The sequence below is a fragment of the Diabrotica undecimpunctata genome, chromosome 2, assembly GCF_040954645.1.
Source record: "Diabrotica undecimpunctata isolate CICGRU chromosome 2, icDiaUnde3, whole genome shotgun sequence".
Classification (NCBI taxonomy): domain Eukaryota; kingdom Metazoa; phylum Arthropoda; class Insecta; order Coleoptera; family Chrysomelidae; genus Diabrotica; species Diabrotica undecimpunctata.
In genome coordinates this window covers 74,139,817-74,158,726 of record NC_092804.1, presented here as the reverse complement: position 1 = coordinate 74,158,726, position 18,910 = coordinate 74,139,817, and the positions used below count along the sequence as shown (strand labels likewise).

General features: G+C 31.1%; 1 protein-coding gene across 5 annotated transcripts in view; it reads left to right on the top strand.

Moving 5' to 3' along the window:
• The window catches only part of rut (adenylate cyclase rutabaga), a 933,824-nt gene that overhangs the window by 529,864 nt on the left and 385,050 nt on the right, over positions 1 to 18,910 (top strand). For all 5 annotated transcript variants that reach the window (XM_072523105.1, XM_072523104.1, XM_072523101.1 and 2 more), the window contains one exon: positions 7,923 to 8,072. In XM_072523105.1, coding sequence (XP_072379206.1) covers positions 7,923 to 8,072 — 150 coding nt within the window. The remainder of the gene's footprint in view (positions 1 to 7,922; positions 8,073 to 18,910) is intronic.

The following is an 18,910-nucleotide window of genomic DNA, read 5'->3' as shown; positions in this document are numbered from 1 at the left end:
AGTACATACAATATTGCTCATGCAAAATACAAAATGACAGGATCTAAGAAGGATTATGATCTTTTGTCTAATTTGCGTCAAGAATTTAGTGATTGTTACAAACCATGTCATCAGATTCACCGAAATAATTTACAAACTGTTATGTATGATAAAAAAGATGTTTGGAATTATGTCAATAATATAAGAAAATGTTTTGATTTGCCAAACACAATGAAATATGAGAATATAACTTCTGATAATTCCCAAAATATAGCCAATTTTTTTAGTAAATTTTTTAATTCATCCTATTATAAACAGATGATCCAGCTGTAAATTCTGATAATAGTCTTTGTGTTGAAATAAGTGATATTACTGTATTAGATGTATGTATTTGAATTTATATCTAAGATTGTTCTAAAAGTAAGTTGTGGACCTGATAATATATCTCTTTTTTGTAGATTTATTCTGAGTTATATTTTACAAAAAATATTTAGTTTATCATTGAGCTCAGGTGTCTTTCCAGAGGTATGGAAGAGAAGTTATATTATCCCAGTCCATAAAGGTTGTAATAGAGAAAATAGTGAAAACTACCGAGCTATATCTAAAATTTCAGTTTTCGCTAAATCTTTTGAAGGCATTGTAGCTGCAAAACTTGGTCCATTATTAAATCCTACTTTAATGCCCGACCAACATGGTTTTATTTTAGGACGTTCTACTACTACCAATCTTTTAGTTTTACAAGAATTTTTGTTGGATGCTCTTGAAGGGTATGATCAGGTTGATGTCATTTACACTTTTCGAAGGCATTCGATAGGCATCATACTGTCCTAATCTCTAAAGTTTATAATGCTGGTTTACATGAAAGATTATTAGGCAGGATGGGGAGCTATCTCACAGATAGAACTCAAGTTTTGTCATCTACTATCAATGGATCCTCTGGTGTTCCACAGGGTGGACATTTATCACCTCTGCTTTTTAATTGTTTTGTAAATGATATAAAAAATTGTTTTTATAATAGCAATGCTTCTCTATGCTGATGATCTAAAAATTTAGAGAGTCGTAAAAAAATTCCAATGACTGTAGTTTATTACATAATGATTTAAGTAGATTATTGATGGGTGCAACGTAAATGCGTTGAATTTGAACATAAATAAATGTAAGGTAATGCGATTTTTTAGAAACAAACATACTGATTTCATTTGAATACCATGTTGGATCGAATATTTTAGAGGTAATCACAACATTTAAGGATCTTGGGGTAATTTTTGACCCTACAGCAAGCTTCATGGACGACTTTTCTTACGTTTCTTATAGATCCATGAAACTATTAGGTTTCATGCAACGTAACCTCTCTGAATTTGATAATATTTATTGTCTCAAAAATATCTACTGTTCCCTTATTAGATCGATTTTGGAATATGGTAGCAATATTTGGTCTACTCGTTATAAATGCTACAAAGATCTATTAGAAAGACTACAGACACGGTTCAATAAAATTGAATACATTGTTTTGCAATCTTTACTTAAATTGCATACTCTTGAAGAAAACGAATATTGCTAGATGTGCATTTATATATAAATTAATACGAGGAAGCGTTGATGCTAGTGCTCTTTTGAAAAAGGTTTGTTTCCGTACTCCCTTTAGAGACACCAGATCCCAATACTTATTTTATTAAGAATTTCATAATCGAACTTATACTGTAAATAAACCTTTAAAATAAGATCTAAAATACCTTTTTATGTAATCACATTGTGCTTTAATAGTTTAAGCTAAATTTAAGTTGATTTGTAAAAAATGGCAAGTTCGTAAATAAACATTACATTACAAATTAAATTTTTGAGAAATTTGTTTCAGCACGCTTTGGCTTTTTCATAATTTAAAGTACAACGTACACTTAAAATTAAATAGTAATCAAAATAAATATGTATATTATATCTATCTAATGAAAATATTTTGTGGTGCCATTTTAATAGTCGCCTTGTTTGTTTTTTGTATCTGAATATATTCGTTATATCCTCTTCTTTCATTTGCTATGTCCCATGTTAGGATTTGATAAGTTGTTTATTTTGTATTTAATGTAAAATTTGTTTTATAGTAAATCTATTTTTATTTATAGTGCCCTATGATATATGATATCTCCTATGTTGCTAAACGTTCATTAATAATGAAGATAGTGTGTAGTGTCCTTTTGGTAGTCGCCTAGTTTATTTTTTTAATCTGAATATATTCGTTATATCCTCATCTTTCATTTGCTATTTTGCATCTTAGGATAAGTTTAGTTGTTTATTTTGTACTCAGCCAGATGCCTTCTTTAAGTCAATAAATCAAAATTTGTCTTTTAGTTAAACCATTTTTATGCATAGTGCAATATATCTCGTATGTAACTATACGTTCATTATTAATGAAGACAATGTGTAATTTCCTTTGGGTAGTTTCTGAGTAGTATTATTAATTAAACGTATCGTTTCAAAAACAAAATATGATTGAAATATGGTATTTCATATTTCCTTCCTAGATGGCGCCGTTATGTGACCGGAATTACAGTGTGACCTGTCACTGTCATCATAGCCTGATGACTATACGAAATAGTAGAGATACTATACGTGAAATCAAATCTTAACTGTCTTTTTTATAACAGAAACATTTACCAAATCTTCAACTATTCCTTTTGAGTTGTTTTGTAACTTTCATTAGCCAGGTTTTTATAACATAATTTTGTTTAAATCTCTTATAAACATATTAGTTCGCAACTTTTTAGTAAAATATTTAATGTTTCATTGTTATTACTTTTTAATAAAAAAAACGGGTGTGGCAGTCCAGTGGGACTGCCGGTAGAAGTTATACTTCTATACACGCTTTCGCCGTTTAAAATTTATATAGGAGTCAATCTGCACAATCATTACATATGTAATGCTACAGCTAAGAGAGAGCAGAAAGAGAAAAATAATTAGTATATGGTGCATCGTTTGCTGTATATAAACATTTGACCTGTAATAGGAGTATAGTAAATGAAGGATTGTATCAATATTTTAATGAAAATATATATTTTTATTTTTATATATGTATAAAAGGAGGTGAATGCAAAAAAAAATTACACATACTCTGCAGTAAAATTTATTGTTTATTTTGTTATTAATATAAAAATTAAAATACAATAAATACACTGCAACATAATTCAATATAATAATACAATATAAATTAAAATGTAATATTCATAAGTATTAAAAATGCCAATATACATAACTTACTTTACGAAGATAAAAATAAAAAACCAACAACTCGGATTATGTTGTAAATTCTCATTTTATTTTAAAATTTATGTTTTTTGCGTATATTACATATATTTAATTATATAAAGATTAACGTGAGGTTTTTAAATATTTCAGAAATAAAAAAATTCATAATTGGGATTCGAACTCACAACCAGCAGCGTATGAACCAAACACGTAAAGGATTTGCCAATTAGACATGACACTAACGGATTTCAAAATTGACAGTTCTCTTTAAAACAGTGATTATTTTGAAATACAAAAGCCTAAAATAATTATAAACGTTTAATTTTAAATAATACAAAACATATCACATAAATAATAATATTAATACATATTATATTATATATAATATTATATATATATATATATATATATATATATATATATATATATATATATACACAATATTATATATATAATATATTAAATATATACAAAAGGAACATTTTTATTCTCGAGAGAGGAAGAGCGAGAAAATATATCTTCTGTCTCTCTCTCTTACTCATTATCTTACATATGTAATGGTTTCACAGATTCACTCTCATGCAAATTTCCAACGCCGACCGTGCGTATAGAAGTATAACTTCAAAAATAAGTAATTTTGAAAACCAATTTTAAAACCGAATCAATTACCAATAAAAATAGAGGGTTTTAAATTAATCGCACGTATGAAAGCTGTGTTATACTCGAAAAAAGCCCCATCGAATGTCTATTTTGCAATTGTTTTTTACAAAATTTGTTATAACTCCGGTTCTAACAAACGTCATTTTGTTCATTTTTTTTTTAAAGAAATAATTTTTGTTTTAGTAAAATGAAATATCTCTAATTGTTTAGGCGATACAGATATTTAAACAATTAAATTGTTAATAGCAAATTATCTGACGGGTTTTCAGCCTGGTAACCTCGAAAAATCGAATCTACGCACCAACAAACAAAATAAACATTAAGGTACTAAGGGGACACAGAAGTGCATACTCAAATTTCTCTGGCTCCTAGAGTAGTTTGAGATCCATGAAACTGTATTGGAAATATTTTATATGAACGGATTATAGTATGGCTGTATGAATAGAACAACTTGCTTGGTCTATCTTCTTCTTAAAGTGCCTATCCGTTCCGGACGTTGGCGATCATCACGGCTATCTTCACTTTGCTTATTGCAGCGCGGAACAGTTCAGTGGTAGTCGTGTTATACCACTTTCGCAAATTTTGAAGCCAGGAAATGCGTCTTCTTCCCGGTCCTCTCTTACCATTTACTTTCCCTTGGAGAATCAGCTGGAGAAGGCCGTAACGTTCTTGATTTCTCATTACATGACCTAGATATTCCAACTTTTTAGTTTTGACGGTCATGAGAATTTCACATTCTTTCCCCATTCTACGCAGGACCTCCACATTAGTAACTCTGTCAACCCAGGATATACGTAAGATGCGCCTATAACACCACATTTCGAAAGCTTCGAGCCGATTCATAGATGCAACAGTCAGTGTCCATGCTTCCATTCCGTAGAGCAGAACTGTGAATATGTAGCAGTTCAATAGACGGCATTTTGTTTTTAATGATATGTCTCGACTGTTGAAAATAGTTCTCATTCTAACGAATGGTCTATAGTATTGATATTTCCAGATTGCTTTGTAGGGCCGAACGGTAAGGAAATTTATGGACAAATATATACAAAATTACATTTATTACAATAAAGAAAAATTGGTAAATAAAACAAGAAAGACCATTCATTGATTTTTGCAAGTATACACTACAAAAAAGCAATCTCAACGATGTAAACGATGTTTTTTATGCATACAAACTTCTGTGTTGTTCGATTTTATAACGGAGGACACACCTTCGTATGCGTAGTCGACCACAGTCTCCAGATAATGTGCTTGACTTGACTAACGTTGCTTTCATGAATTAGGCTTATTTGAAGCAGTTCAATTTCAAGAAGTTTTTTAATTTCGTTATGCTTATCTTGTTATTTGTTACATTCTGGCGAATTATATGCGCGCTCAGCAAATACCTCCCAAGGTGTAATTCAATGACAAGTTTTCGATACCATTTGACTCCTTTTCTTAATGATGTCGAATAGGATTTCATATAGTTTGGTAAGTTAATAAAAGTCTAATGGTTATTGTAATCGATGACTATTTTTAGTAACTCTGAAGTATACTTTGTACTGAATAAGAACATCCCTTACCTTTCCACTTTCGGACTACTATTCCGGTTGTACTTTCGGCAGATGCTGACTTACCATTTCTTAGTTGTTTCTGGTCAATATATTTTGGGCTCAACATTCGATTGCTCCTTAAATTTCTTACTAGATTAGTGTTTCTGTCCAACAATGCATAAGATAACGAAACACTGGTATAATAATTATTGTCGGTGTAAATAATCCGACCTTCAGCTAATTTTTGGCAAATGTAAAAACTACATTTTGAGATGACTGCAACACGTAGTAGGAAGATGCCTCTAGAATTTTCAGAATCTCTTGTGTTTCTCTTCTGGTCTATTGTTTTACTACCTATTATAATTAAACGTTATCTTAATGTTTGTCTTCTCCCATATTAAATCATATCTCCTCCTCATTCCGTTAGACCTTGTCAGGGCGAGGTGACACTCTAAATATTGTTAGCTTGCTGTCTCCATTGACTGCAATCCTGTGCCAGCCGAGCGGCTTTATATAGAATTTTTCCCATCAGAGACTTCATTTAGTGTGCCCATCGTGTTGGAGATCTTCCTCTTGTTCTTCGACCTTTTCCTTTTCTAAATTCAATAGGTTTCTTGATTAAACCAAGAAGAATCCTGTGTACCAAGTTAACCGTCAAGAATGTTTTCTATTAATAAAATAAAATGCATAAAAATATAAGAAGAAGACGACGAAATACTGTCCCAAATTCTGCGTTTTTTGTACCAAGAGAAACTAATGTACTAATTATAGAAAAATATTAGATTATTAGGGTTATTAGGATTAAGAAAAAGATAAGGCATAAAAATAAGAGAAAATGAAGAAGATCTATTGACCCCAAGTTCAATAGGGTTCTTCTTTACACCAAGAGGATAGGCAACGAGATGTTTACAATAAGTCTCAGTCGTAAACTGAATAAGTACAACCTAATAATATTTATAAAAATTGAGAAGTATAGAATCATATATATAAGAAATATTATAATCTTTATAATTAAATTATCACATAGTTAAACAATTTCCGTCAAATGTACGCAACTATTGTTAACTGAATTTGCTGACGGGAAGTTGTGATTTTTGTCGCCATCTAAAAAAGTATCTTTTTTTAAGACTATATTATGCGATGGGATATTTATCTTCAAAAAGAAAACTTGATAATATAGTTTAATATATAGTTTAATAATATAGTCCCTGTATTAGGGATATGTAAACAGTGTAATGTACAAAATCTTTAAAACTCTCACCGATTGCACCGATCTATATTTAAGAGTAAATACTTTTAGGTTACAAGAACCTATTTCTTTTGAATTACAATAAATTCGAATAGTTAATTGTTGTTGTCAGGTCCAGCAGTGAGGGCAGAAGAAAATGTGGGTTGGCTGATATTGATTTGCTAATGAGCGTCTGACGATGTTCGATCGAGTTGGTAACTTTAATCATTAGATAATGGATTAAGTAAATCGTGCAGTTACGTGAATGCATTGATAAGATATATTAATTCGGTGAACATTTGAAGCTGGATCTACAAGGGTATTGTACGTACTCGCACGAATTAATTGATATCGAGCACCAAATTACAAAACGTATCAACTTTTGATGCATTTTTATTTTGTTTCCTTTCCTGTCTTTATTTCGTTTATTATAAGGTATTTGGGCATAGTGTTGTTTTGTAGTTAATAAAATTAGAAAGAAATATGGCACCACTCAAAAGCAATGTTCGGTTGCATTTTAATAAATTTAATTTAAAAAGTAATACTGCTGCAACTCTTGCTCCAAAGTTTAAATAACATTAGAATATACCTCCAATTTGTACGCCAACTTAAAAAAAAAACATGGTGTACCTTTGAATCGGGAAAGACAGCGAGAATACGAACAACAGTGAAGACCATGCATCGAAAAGCAATGCAGTGGCCGATGAAGATAAAACTGAAAATGTAGATGTATGTAATATCGCAATACCGCGTTTGAGTGAATAATGTTTTTACTTTCCTGGATAAGTTCATTTAGAGCATCAATCATCTAATTAAATATTCTAAACTTTTAAATGAGTCTGCAGTAAAGTAAATATTTCGCCATTATATTCGCCACTAAAGTAAATATTTGCCTGTAAACTATTTCTCTTCACGAACGAGGCATGATCACGGTCGTGAAATTATTGAGATTTGTATACCACGAGTGTGGCTGTTGCTCGTGATTCACTATCCATGTCAATGCGGCTTAAGTTTCTGTATTATTGTAATAATCTACTACTATATTTTATGTTTAATGCAGTTTTTGCATATAATCATTAGTTTGGTCTTCTTATAATTCATGCTTAGGCCTTTCTACGGAAAATGCCTGTCCGATGTCTTACTTAAAATGTTTTTCAATTATAAATTAAACATAATACATTAGTAAACCTTTTATGTGCCCGAAAATCATTAAATAATAGTAATGAAAGTAATTATATTTATAGCATATAAAAATATATATTAGTTACTATAATTTTTTGTTTCAGCTAATTGCGAATGTAGTAATTTTTCTTTGCGTTAACATCGTGGGAGTATTTATGCATAATTTGATGGAACATGCCCAGAGAAAAGCCTTTTTGGACACCAGAAATTGTATAGCTGCTAGATTAGAAATGGAAGACGAAAACGAAAAATTGGTAAGTTATATTAATAATAATATTAATAAATATTAATAATAAATAATATCTACTTGTTTTGTTATAAGTAATATTGCGAAATGTTAAAAATTCTTTACTTTTTCTAATCTGGAGTATTTAAGTTCATCAATAAAATTACTTACTAAAATAACAACACAAAATTTACAAAGTTCTAGTTTGAAATGAAAGTTCAGTTAATGAATTAGTAAATAAATTTATGCCTATCCTCCAATTCTACTAGTAAGGATTTACCCGGATAATAAAAAAGCACTTAGTTCACTAACCTAAAAAAAAACAATATATGTAATGCGTATAAATTCGAATTGATAAAAAGGTGGCCAATTTACCAAGTAACAAAAAAAATTGTTTAATTTTTTAGTGTTTTGTATTTTGAGGACGATGTTCACAGTGGAAATCTAAACGTGAAAATAAACTTAACAAATTGTCGCAAATCGTACCGAAAGCAACAATTTTCGGGACGATTTTGTTCACTTTTGGAACATTTTTTGAACGATTTTGAGTACCGTAAAATGAGATAAAATTGATCCAAAGGAGCGAAATTGATAATTGCGAATGATTCTGAATATTTTAATTTTCCCTGAAATCTAAGAAGCTTAATAAACGGTTCACAACTTCGCTTTAGTTAGTAAAATAAGTAAAACCGATGATTGTTTCGTTGAAGTATTTTTTTAGGGAAAAAATATTGTTTTGATTATGGCTATATTTTTTTAAAGTTTCTTTAGCTTCTTAACTATCCGGTGCCTTAGAAAAACTACAAAAAATTGTGCAAAAAAAGTTTGGACCCTTTGACAATATTAAACTCTCCGTTAGATTTAAATGTCTATTTGATAGATTGACAACTGTCGCTAATATGTCATTATTTTTATTGAAGTTATCTAAAGTATATATACTGTTTTGTTCTAAAAGAATATTAAATTTATTTAAATGTATATTTCATTGTTTCACATATCAATTTTCATATACTATATGTAAACTAAAAATAATTCGATCCAAATCAGAATTTGATATCACATTGAAAAGCAAATCTTCAATATTTACAATATTTTGTTCAACAAAAAATAAATTGAATCTATGAAATTGCAACCGCCAATCATGGATAAACTGACTGTGTAGAATTTTATCCAACCTTTTGCATGAATATGGTGGACGTAACTTCAAGCCCTTTGATATGAAGTTATTGTCTCTATATCTTGATAACTTCCATCAAGTAACGGTCGAATCTATCATGTATTATTAGCCATATCCCGATTTAGCCATACGGCCACACTTTCTTTAACGGGAAAATTTACTCATCCCAGATACCTACGGTATCAAATCATTGAGCTCTGGTGACTTTTTCCGTGTTATCGAGCCCTAGGTGACTTGGTACGTTGGAGTATCTCCCAAAAATTTTCGTACGCATCTGGACGTCGAGAGTAGCACAGCTTTTTACATGGTCTTATACAGGTATTCACTTAGTCCCAGTTGTTTTATTTTTTCTGGGAGATTTTTTAAAAAACACCAGTAGTAAATAGAATAATATTATATATAGATAAAAATGTGTGCGTATTTTCCATTCTCCATTATCTCCTTATTTGTATTTCTGGATTTCTCTGCTTGGCGATCTTTTCGTTGTATTAAACCCATAGATTACTGTTGTTAGGTTTCGCGACATCTATTAGTGTTGTTTGCCTAATTTTATTAACTAGTATGAGATCCAGTCTACTATGTGTCACTTGTCTTTCGCGTGATCAATGATTAAATGATCTTTCCTATTGAGTTTGTTCCTGATATTCAGTTGCAGCAAATGCCCGTTAAGATGTTGAATGGTTTTTTCGGGCATGTGTCGTTTTGGATCTGAGGATGGTTGACGATATATTTCAGGTCATTTTTCGTTGGTTTAATCTGATCCTGAATGGCGAGTAATGAACCTTCTGTGTCAGGGAACATCTTTCCTGATAGCAACCAATAGTTCGACGCTATACCGTCGACATATACATCATAATAATAGAATATAATTTGATCTAATATACAATATATGATTATCACAGAATGTGTATTAATAATAAGTCAGTCTATAATTGTCTCATTTTGGGTGGAAATCTTCTTATGTAGTGCAATAATTATGGCTGTCCAGTCAAGAGGTCAGTTAATGGTTATCACATGCGTTGGTATTATTTATCAAGACTTCAAATGGAATCAGGTCTATACTATGGATGCGTAAGGTACTAGTTTCTTTACACTAGCTTCAATTTCTTTTAACCATTTGTAGGTTTATCTGCATCTCTTACCAATAAGTTGTTTTTTTAAATTCTGCCTAAGTTTTTGGTTTGATTTCATATGTAATATTCTTAATTTTTACAACAATAACAACAAACAACTCTCTGATTTTTAGCAAATTCACAAGCTGCTGTACCTTACGGCGCATACTTTTCTAATAGGTACCTATAAGGTACTCATTAGATGTAGATCCAATAGGTAACATCTTTTGTTTGGTTTGACTACTTTTCTTTTGTCTAGTTATTTAAATTTGTTAACATAAACGCTATTCCTTCAAAAATTTTTGAAAGCTACTACTTCATTTATCGCTGGTAGATTTTGGTGGATATTAACTTTACTATACTAAAAATTTTGCTTTATATTCTATCATGTGCCAAATTCCCACTACGTAAAACGAAATGTGAAACAGAATATAATATATCAAGCTAATACATAAAAGCTTTTAGAGGAAGGAGTGTGAGTTAACATTTTTTTATTGAGAACGGGTATAAGCCTTCCACACGCATTGTTGAAAATTAAAGGATTATTTTAAAGCGATAATAAATTATTCGAAAGTTATAAATGCTCACACTCCAGGTAGATGTTATAAGCCGATCCAATCAGCGGCTACATCATATAAGGAGTTAAGTCTCTTTCCCAATTTACAAAAACTTTTTTAATTTTCATTTTTTCTAATATCTCGTATATGAGGTACCCTTGTCCGCTTTGTCACATTTATCATCCATTGTTAATCGGATTATCCAGCATAAAAAATAATCGAGTTCGTATTCATATATCTCGTTGTGTATTTAATCAAATGTTGAAACAAAAGAAATTAATGCAAACTAGGTTATCGTCTACAAACCCATGGGAGATTTTTAATGGGTCATTTGACCCAGCATGAATCACATATAAACCAATATTATAATATGTAATAACTTTAGAAAGTATGCTGTCAATTCTTATCGGTTCATGTGAGTTACAGGTAATATAATCTAACAACCATTTTTGTACTGCATTTATATCTTAGGTAGGTAATAAAAATATTGGTACCAGGAGCAGGGAAAATGTTTTATTTTCGGAAAACTTTTTCCCCATTTTCGGTAATTTGACACAGTACGACATTCATACACAAAGGTTAGAATCGGTCGGTATATAGATAAATTTTTTTTGCAGTGCTGTACATTTTGGCTGGGACACGAATGAGAAATCTAAGGCGCAATCCTTAATTTGATCCCCCATGCTTTGTGTACCGATAAGAATTGGCGGCATAGTTTCTAAAGTTGTTATTACATATTGTAGTATTCATTTATATGTATATTTATATATTGTAGTACTCATGCTGGGTCAAATCACCCATTAAAAATGCCCCATGGGCTTGTGGTCTATTATGTTTTTTATTTATTTATAAGTATTTATTGGTATAAAGTTATGAGTTTTAACTTAGCAATATCAGTGAATAAACGATAGAACTAAACTTTCGATAACGGAAGAGGAAGCAAAACAAATTTTATTAGATAAAGATCCAAAATAAATTTTAATCTTAAAAAATTAGATAAAAAATAAAAAGTTCCAAAACGAAATTGAGGTTATGAGTGCAATAACAGACTAACTCCAATATTAATGCATAAGTGTAAGAAAATGGGTTTGAAAAAAAAAGGAAGATTAGGAGATCCACTATAACCTAGTTTAACAATATTTTTTGGTTTGAATGAATAAAAGTATGCTATATATTTTATTTAAAAAATCTGATCAAAATTTTGGATAAACACCTATATTCGATTTTTTAATGTGGGTTGGTTCACTTTTTTCAGGTTTTTATAAAACTTATGGTGGATAGGGAATATCAATTCCATTAACTGAAGAAGGTAGAGAAATCAAAGAGACAAAAGTAGACATGATTAACGAAGTTGAAGTAACAAGAGATCTACCTAGTAGAGAAAAGACATGATGAGATAAGGAGAACTCTTGAAAATATCTGCCTAGAAATTGAAAAGGCCAAGCGACTAAAAGTAACGCAGAAGTGGTTTGTCCCCTGAAGGTAAGGCGGAAGAGTTCCTACACAAAATTATAATTCAACGTTTTCTTGATGGCCTGCGCAATGTAGATATCCAGCAGAGATTTCGACTAGGAAGACGAGGCTACCAAATATTAAAGGAGGCTATTGTCGCAGCATTGGAGTGTAAAGCCATGACGAATGTGTCCCGCCATCAAAACAAAGTCTATTAAGTAAGAGGTGTTGTCGAAGTGGAATAACTAAATACGCTACCCCAGGCCGTCCAATTCAAGAAATATCTCGGCCCAATAGCTGATTCTTTGAAACAAAAACGCCACAGGCGCCCAAAGTGTTACAAGTGTGGATTGTAGGCCACCTTCATCGACGGGCGGGCCATTTTCACAACAGCAACGCAGTTTCGGATTCTCAATATGCACAATAAGACGAAGCAGCGACAGTTTAGATGCCAATGGACTCAATAGTCACCGAACAGGAAGACGTCATGGGAAGGCCTAAGGCCTCTCGAGACGACTATGCGAGAAGTGCAACTGCCGATTCTGCAAGTGCCAAGAAGAGTGAGGGTACAGATTCGACAGTTAAAAAATTTAGAGGGCGGAAGTAACGAAAAAACGTAGTTCATGAGCAGAACAAAAATCCAGATAAAAAGGTAATCAGTAAGCAGAAGAAAGATCCAGATCTAAAGGTAGTCCGTAAGAAGAAGAAAGATCCAGATGTAAAGCTAGTCCTAAACAGACTCCTTGTAAGGCCCATTCGCTTAACTCGAGCATATTGTGACAGATTCATAGCTGGAAACCTACAACACAAAAGTTCCTAGCTCGCAGTATTAACAGATTAAATAAACTTTTGTTAGACTTCTTTCATTGAAAAAAGAAGAATTATTATAAATAGTGGAAGTGTATACTAAGCCCATAAAATTTTAGGTAGTATATATTTAAAAAATATATTTCAGTTGTTATAATTTAACATAACTATTTATTATATGGTGCAAATAAATAACCATTGATTGTCGGTAATTCGTAAAGTTCCATTTTATTTACTATTTAGTTTGTTTACTATTAAGATTGGCTATGAGTACGTGTATTTGGTTGTATAGTAATTTCCAGCCACTTTTAGTCTGTCAAAAAGTAACTAACTTCGCAAAAAAATAATTACTAAATTCACTAGCGCCCAGTTCCACCAACGCGATTTAAGTGAAAATTTGATCTTAAGAAATAATTTTCACTTAAGTCCGTTGAGTTTCGTTCCACCAACTAAAAATATTTACTTGAGTACAAATATTTTTGCTTAAGCTTAAGTCACCTACTATGACGACTTAAGCAAAAATTTTAGCTTGGAGCATGCATTGAAATTCATCTTCTGTCATATTATTATATTGACACATAAGTGAGGTTAAATTTCATCTGTTGATCGTCGATGTTGGGTTAACTCGCATTTTTTCGGTCTAATTGGATTTTTTATTTTTATAATCTTATTTAATCTATAGTATAGTATATCGTAATATCGTAGTATGGTAATCTATAATATAAAAGTAGTAGATAGTTTATAATGTATACATAGCGTACGTAGATGTTCTTGTGTTGATAGCATTTTTATTTTTATATTTTTTTTTGTTATTGTAAATTCCACAGAAGTGTGTAGTTTATCGTGTGTGTATATATACAATATAGTGTGTACTATAGTTTAAACTATTATATTTATTTGATACTAGCTACAAAATAAAATATCAAAATACACAAGAACACCACCATTTACATTTACAATAAATATTGAAATGACATTGAATTAAAGACAGCGTCAAAAATGACACAAATGTTCATCTTTTTCTTCTTTTTTGTTGTTTCTGCATTAATAACGAGTCAACAATTTAAGAATTCCTGAAAATTTTGCAAAGTTGGTATTTCTGAGAACTTAAGTTTTTTCTTGGTTAAGTTAAGTAAAAACTTGTATGGTGGAACGCAAATTACAACTAAGAAATATTTTTGACTAAGCAAAACTTAGACTGGAACAAACTGGTGCCTTTGTTTCTGCTAGGCTAGTCTCCTAACATTGATCAACTAGTTACAGTTTAGGCAATGCTATTGACTGGTCGAGAGATAAAGCTTCCCATCGATCTCCTATATGGCGATCTACCAGACGGAGAGGCGAATCAAGGGAGACTCCCCGAATAAGTCAGCGGACTAAAGGATCGACTGGTTAAGGTCCACGATTTCGCCAGAAATATGCTACAACTTAAGAGTGATCGGATGAAGGTTAGGTTCGATCGAAAATTCACTCCTGTTAGTTTAAGGGAAGGTGCTGCAGTTTAGCTCTACCAACCAACTAGAAGGAAAGGTCTAAGTCCTAAGTTTCAGCAGCCCTGGGAGGGACCGTACCTGGTTACTAAGTAGATAAACGACCTTGTATATAGGTGCAACTAACGCCACGAAGTAAGCTGAAGGTCATCCACCTGGAGAGCCTGCGCTCTTATAAAGGGCAGAATCCACCGAACTGGTCCACTTAGGTACTGCTCGGAGTGAATAGTGTGAAAGAACGGGACGATGTTATGAGTCACAACGCTCTAATTGCGGCCCGGACGTAACAGTAATTCGAGAAGCCGAACTAACCACTTTTTCAGCAAAGTTTTCTAACTTCTTTTTCAATATTTTTCTGGAATCTCTGTTAAAGCTCTGAAACCGACATTCTTACCTTCGCTGTCTATTTTTTAGAACAGATGTTCGTGTGTATAAACAGCTTCGGCGTCCTTTGAATAGACAGTAATTAGACAAGTGTTTCTGTAAGCGATACCCATAATATTGTTGGCGATAATTATGATTAGTGTATTTAAAACTATTAATAAGATATTTGATATTTACTGAGGAAATAAAGTCAGTTAAACTACGTATACTTCACTTAATTCCTGAACCAACAGAAGACCGTAACAATATATTGAAAACGCTAGAGTCGTCTTCTATAAGCATAAAAGGATTGTATTAAATAAATATAGAATAGAATCTCAACACACCTGTTGATTCGAAGGTTATCTATCTGAAACTGAAACAGAGAAAAATACATAAGCAGAAAGTATAAATATAAAACAGTTGTTCATTGACGAAAAAAATTCAAAGCTATAAACACAATGCCTTTGCTTTTTTGCCTTTGGCTCGAACTGCTCACATAAAGAAAACTATTTATTTCTCTTTTCTAATATAGTAGGCAATCATGTTTGTGTTAAGTCAACTCCTTGTCTCCGACTTTCTTTTGTCGAACATTTTTTTATTGTATCTTGCAGTGGTCAATTTCTAGATTTATTTTTTTCATGATATCTTTTTATCTATTTTTAATGCCCTACCTAAATGTATCGTTGGTGTAGTTATCGTAAACTGTTGCTCTCCTTTTCTTTTTAGAATTAAAAAATAAACGTATTCAACAAAAGCAAAAAGAAATTTACACTTTTCTCTGTAGTATTCTTAGCTAAACATTGCACGCCATTGAGTTTAAGAAATTAAAGAAAAGCAAGAAGAAATACCCAGTACTATAATCATTTTTAACGGGATGCTAAATATAAACCTTTTCTAAAATTTGCGTACAAAAAAATCTGAATCAATACCGATTTCCATAATACCTATATAAAACCCAGTTCTCCAATAAATATTATCAGACACGCTGTTAGATTCATAGGATTAGAAGTTACAAAACTCAGCGAATATTTGATGAAAAGGATAATGTTATACCTCGAAAAGGAATTCGTGTCACACGTAGGCAAAATATTTGCGGTGCAAAAAGTTTGGGAAAAAAGAAATATAGGGGTCAGTCCACAGGGGATAATACAATATTTCTGACGTAAATTTTTGGATTTGACAATTTTACAAATTAAATCACCAAAGTTTATGATTCTAGCCTTTTTGAGATATTGCCCCGCAATGCTATGAAACAGAATATGAATTGTATGAAGAAGTATAGATGAATTGTGAAGGTACAATTTTATATCTAATTGCAAAAGACTAATACGTTTTGTACACAAACACACTTATGACAAATGAATAAATTGAAAAGGAAAGTACTTTAAAAGTGTGTAAAACATTTAATTCCTAACTGAGTGCTTTCAGCTTACAAAGCCATAAGTAACTATTTAAATGTAACAATGTTTAACTTACGTTAAGTTTGAAATTACTTTAAATTTTTTAGATACCACTACAAAAGAGGGATTACATTATTCAAAAGAGAAACAAATTTATTCATCAAAATTTAAAAAGTTTAAAAGTTTTTAAAAAATGTCATCAGTGTCATCAGTGCAAAAACATCTTCATCTTCTTCTTCTTCTTTTTGGCTTTTATTCTTCTGAATAATCAGCCAGTACATTTGTTTTGTTAATTTTTGGGCCACTGTCGTGAGTCTGAGAATATCTCATGCCCTATTATCAATTATATGTTAATATTGGATAGGTTATTATTAAGGTTATAATTTTATATGGTTGATCTGTAGGAATCTGATAAGAATTTTGATAATTTTAGGGTTAATCTCGCATAGAAGCATTGGTATGTTAATTGGGGTTTTAATATTAATTTTGATCAGCTCCTGATAGACATCATAATCTTTTATTTTGTTTATTGGGCATTCCCAAAATATGTGTTCTAGTGTATCCATTTGTCCACATTCACAGTATGGGTTATCGCGAATGTTGATTTTATATAAATGTACTCCTGTCAGGCAATGACCACTCCTCATTCTAATAATGGTAGTAATATGCCGCCTATCTATGTATGGGATTGTGTCAAACCATGGTTTATTAGGAAAAAAAATTTGTATGTTGTTATACCACTTGCCTTTAAATTGAAAAGAATTTAACCAATTATTTTGATGCATAGAACATATTTTATTTTTTAATAATGGCATGATATCCAAGTTACTTAATCGAATTTTAGCAGGAATATTTAATTCAGCCCCAATTTTTGCCAGTTTGTCAGCTATTTCATTTCCCTTGATATCATTATGTCCAGGAATCCAACATAATCTAATATCTTTCCCATATTTATTTAAATAGTATAGTTTCTTTTTAACTTGCAAGACTCTGTAATCTTTTGTTGCAGTTATCATATTGTTATTAATGTTGTCTATAGCGCTCTTTGAGTCCGTAAATATTATAGCTTTATCAAAACTTTTTTCCTCACAAATCATTAGACCCTTTTGAATCTGCTGTACAGATATTAATAAGTGAAGGAATTTTTTCAGAAAAGGATTAATTTATACTAGGTATGTGTATTCCTATGCCCGTTTTGGCTTCCTCAAGGTTTTGATTTTTTTGTTTTTTTTAAGCATCTGTAAATATTTGTATGTAATTATAGTAATACGAATTTACAAAATTGTAATATTCCCAAAGGTTATGGGAACTATTTTGTTTTAATAATGTTTTTATAATTGGTACATTATAAGTGTAGATATCATATTCATTTGAGTAGCAGGCTGGTATGTCACTTGTGTTCATTGATGGTAAAAACTTTTTAACTTCTGTTAGAGCGTCAATCAAATATGTTGGATTTTTTTCCTTCCAATATCCTTGTTGATAACCATGATATTTTTTTAAGTCTAGAAGCATATTTAATAATGAGTGATTTGGAGTTGTGCTAATCTTTGCTATGTATTTCGTGGCAATCCATTTTAATCTATGGTGTAGATCGATAGTTGCACTTTCTGCTAAAATGACATTAGTGGGAGTAGATTTCATCATCCCATGTGTTGTTCTCAAAGATTGGAATTGTATTCGGTTTAATTTCATAAAATTTTGTTGAGAGAAGTTATTAATTATACTAGCGCCATAATCTAATTGTGATTGTATCAAGCCATTATATATTAATTTTAGTGTTCTTGGGTCTGATCCCCACCATACTCTACAAAGAGCACGTATTATATTAATGCCCTTTTGGGCTTTATTAATCATGTTATCTATTTGCTCTGACCAATTTAGATTGTGCTTAAATATTATACCTAAATATTTTTTCGACAGAACATTAGGGATTATATAGTCATTAATTTTTATATCTGGTGGATTACTAATAGGACGGTTCATTTTAAACCACAAAGTCTCGCATTTTGATGAGGATAGTTTAAGATTATGTGTATCAAACCATTTGGATAATTCATATAGGATAAAGTTTACCTGATTTGCTATATGGTTAAAATTACTACCTTTTGTTAAGATAATTAGATCATCTGCATATGTCAGAAGTACACAATTTTCAGGTATTATTGTGTATATATTTTTAAGATAAATATTGAATAATATTGGGCTTAAAGGTGAGCCTTGTATTAGACCTTGTGTAGTATGCGATGGTCCAACCATTTCGTGATAATGATTTTTAACATATAGAGTCCTATTGTTTAAGAATTGAAATATAAGGTTATTGATGTCTACTGGAATATGAAGATTATTAAGAAGTCTGTATAGTATGTAAATATTCACATGATCGAAAGCTGCTTTAATATCTAAGAAAGTAGCATTTACATATTGGTTTTGTGAGAAAGCCAATTGAACATAAGTATTTAAATAATTTAAATTATCGTTATCTTTTAAATTTAAATTGAAGAG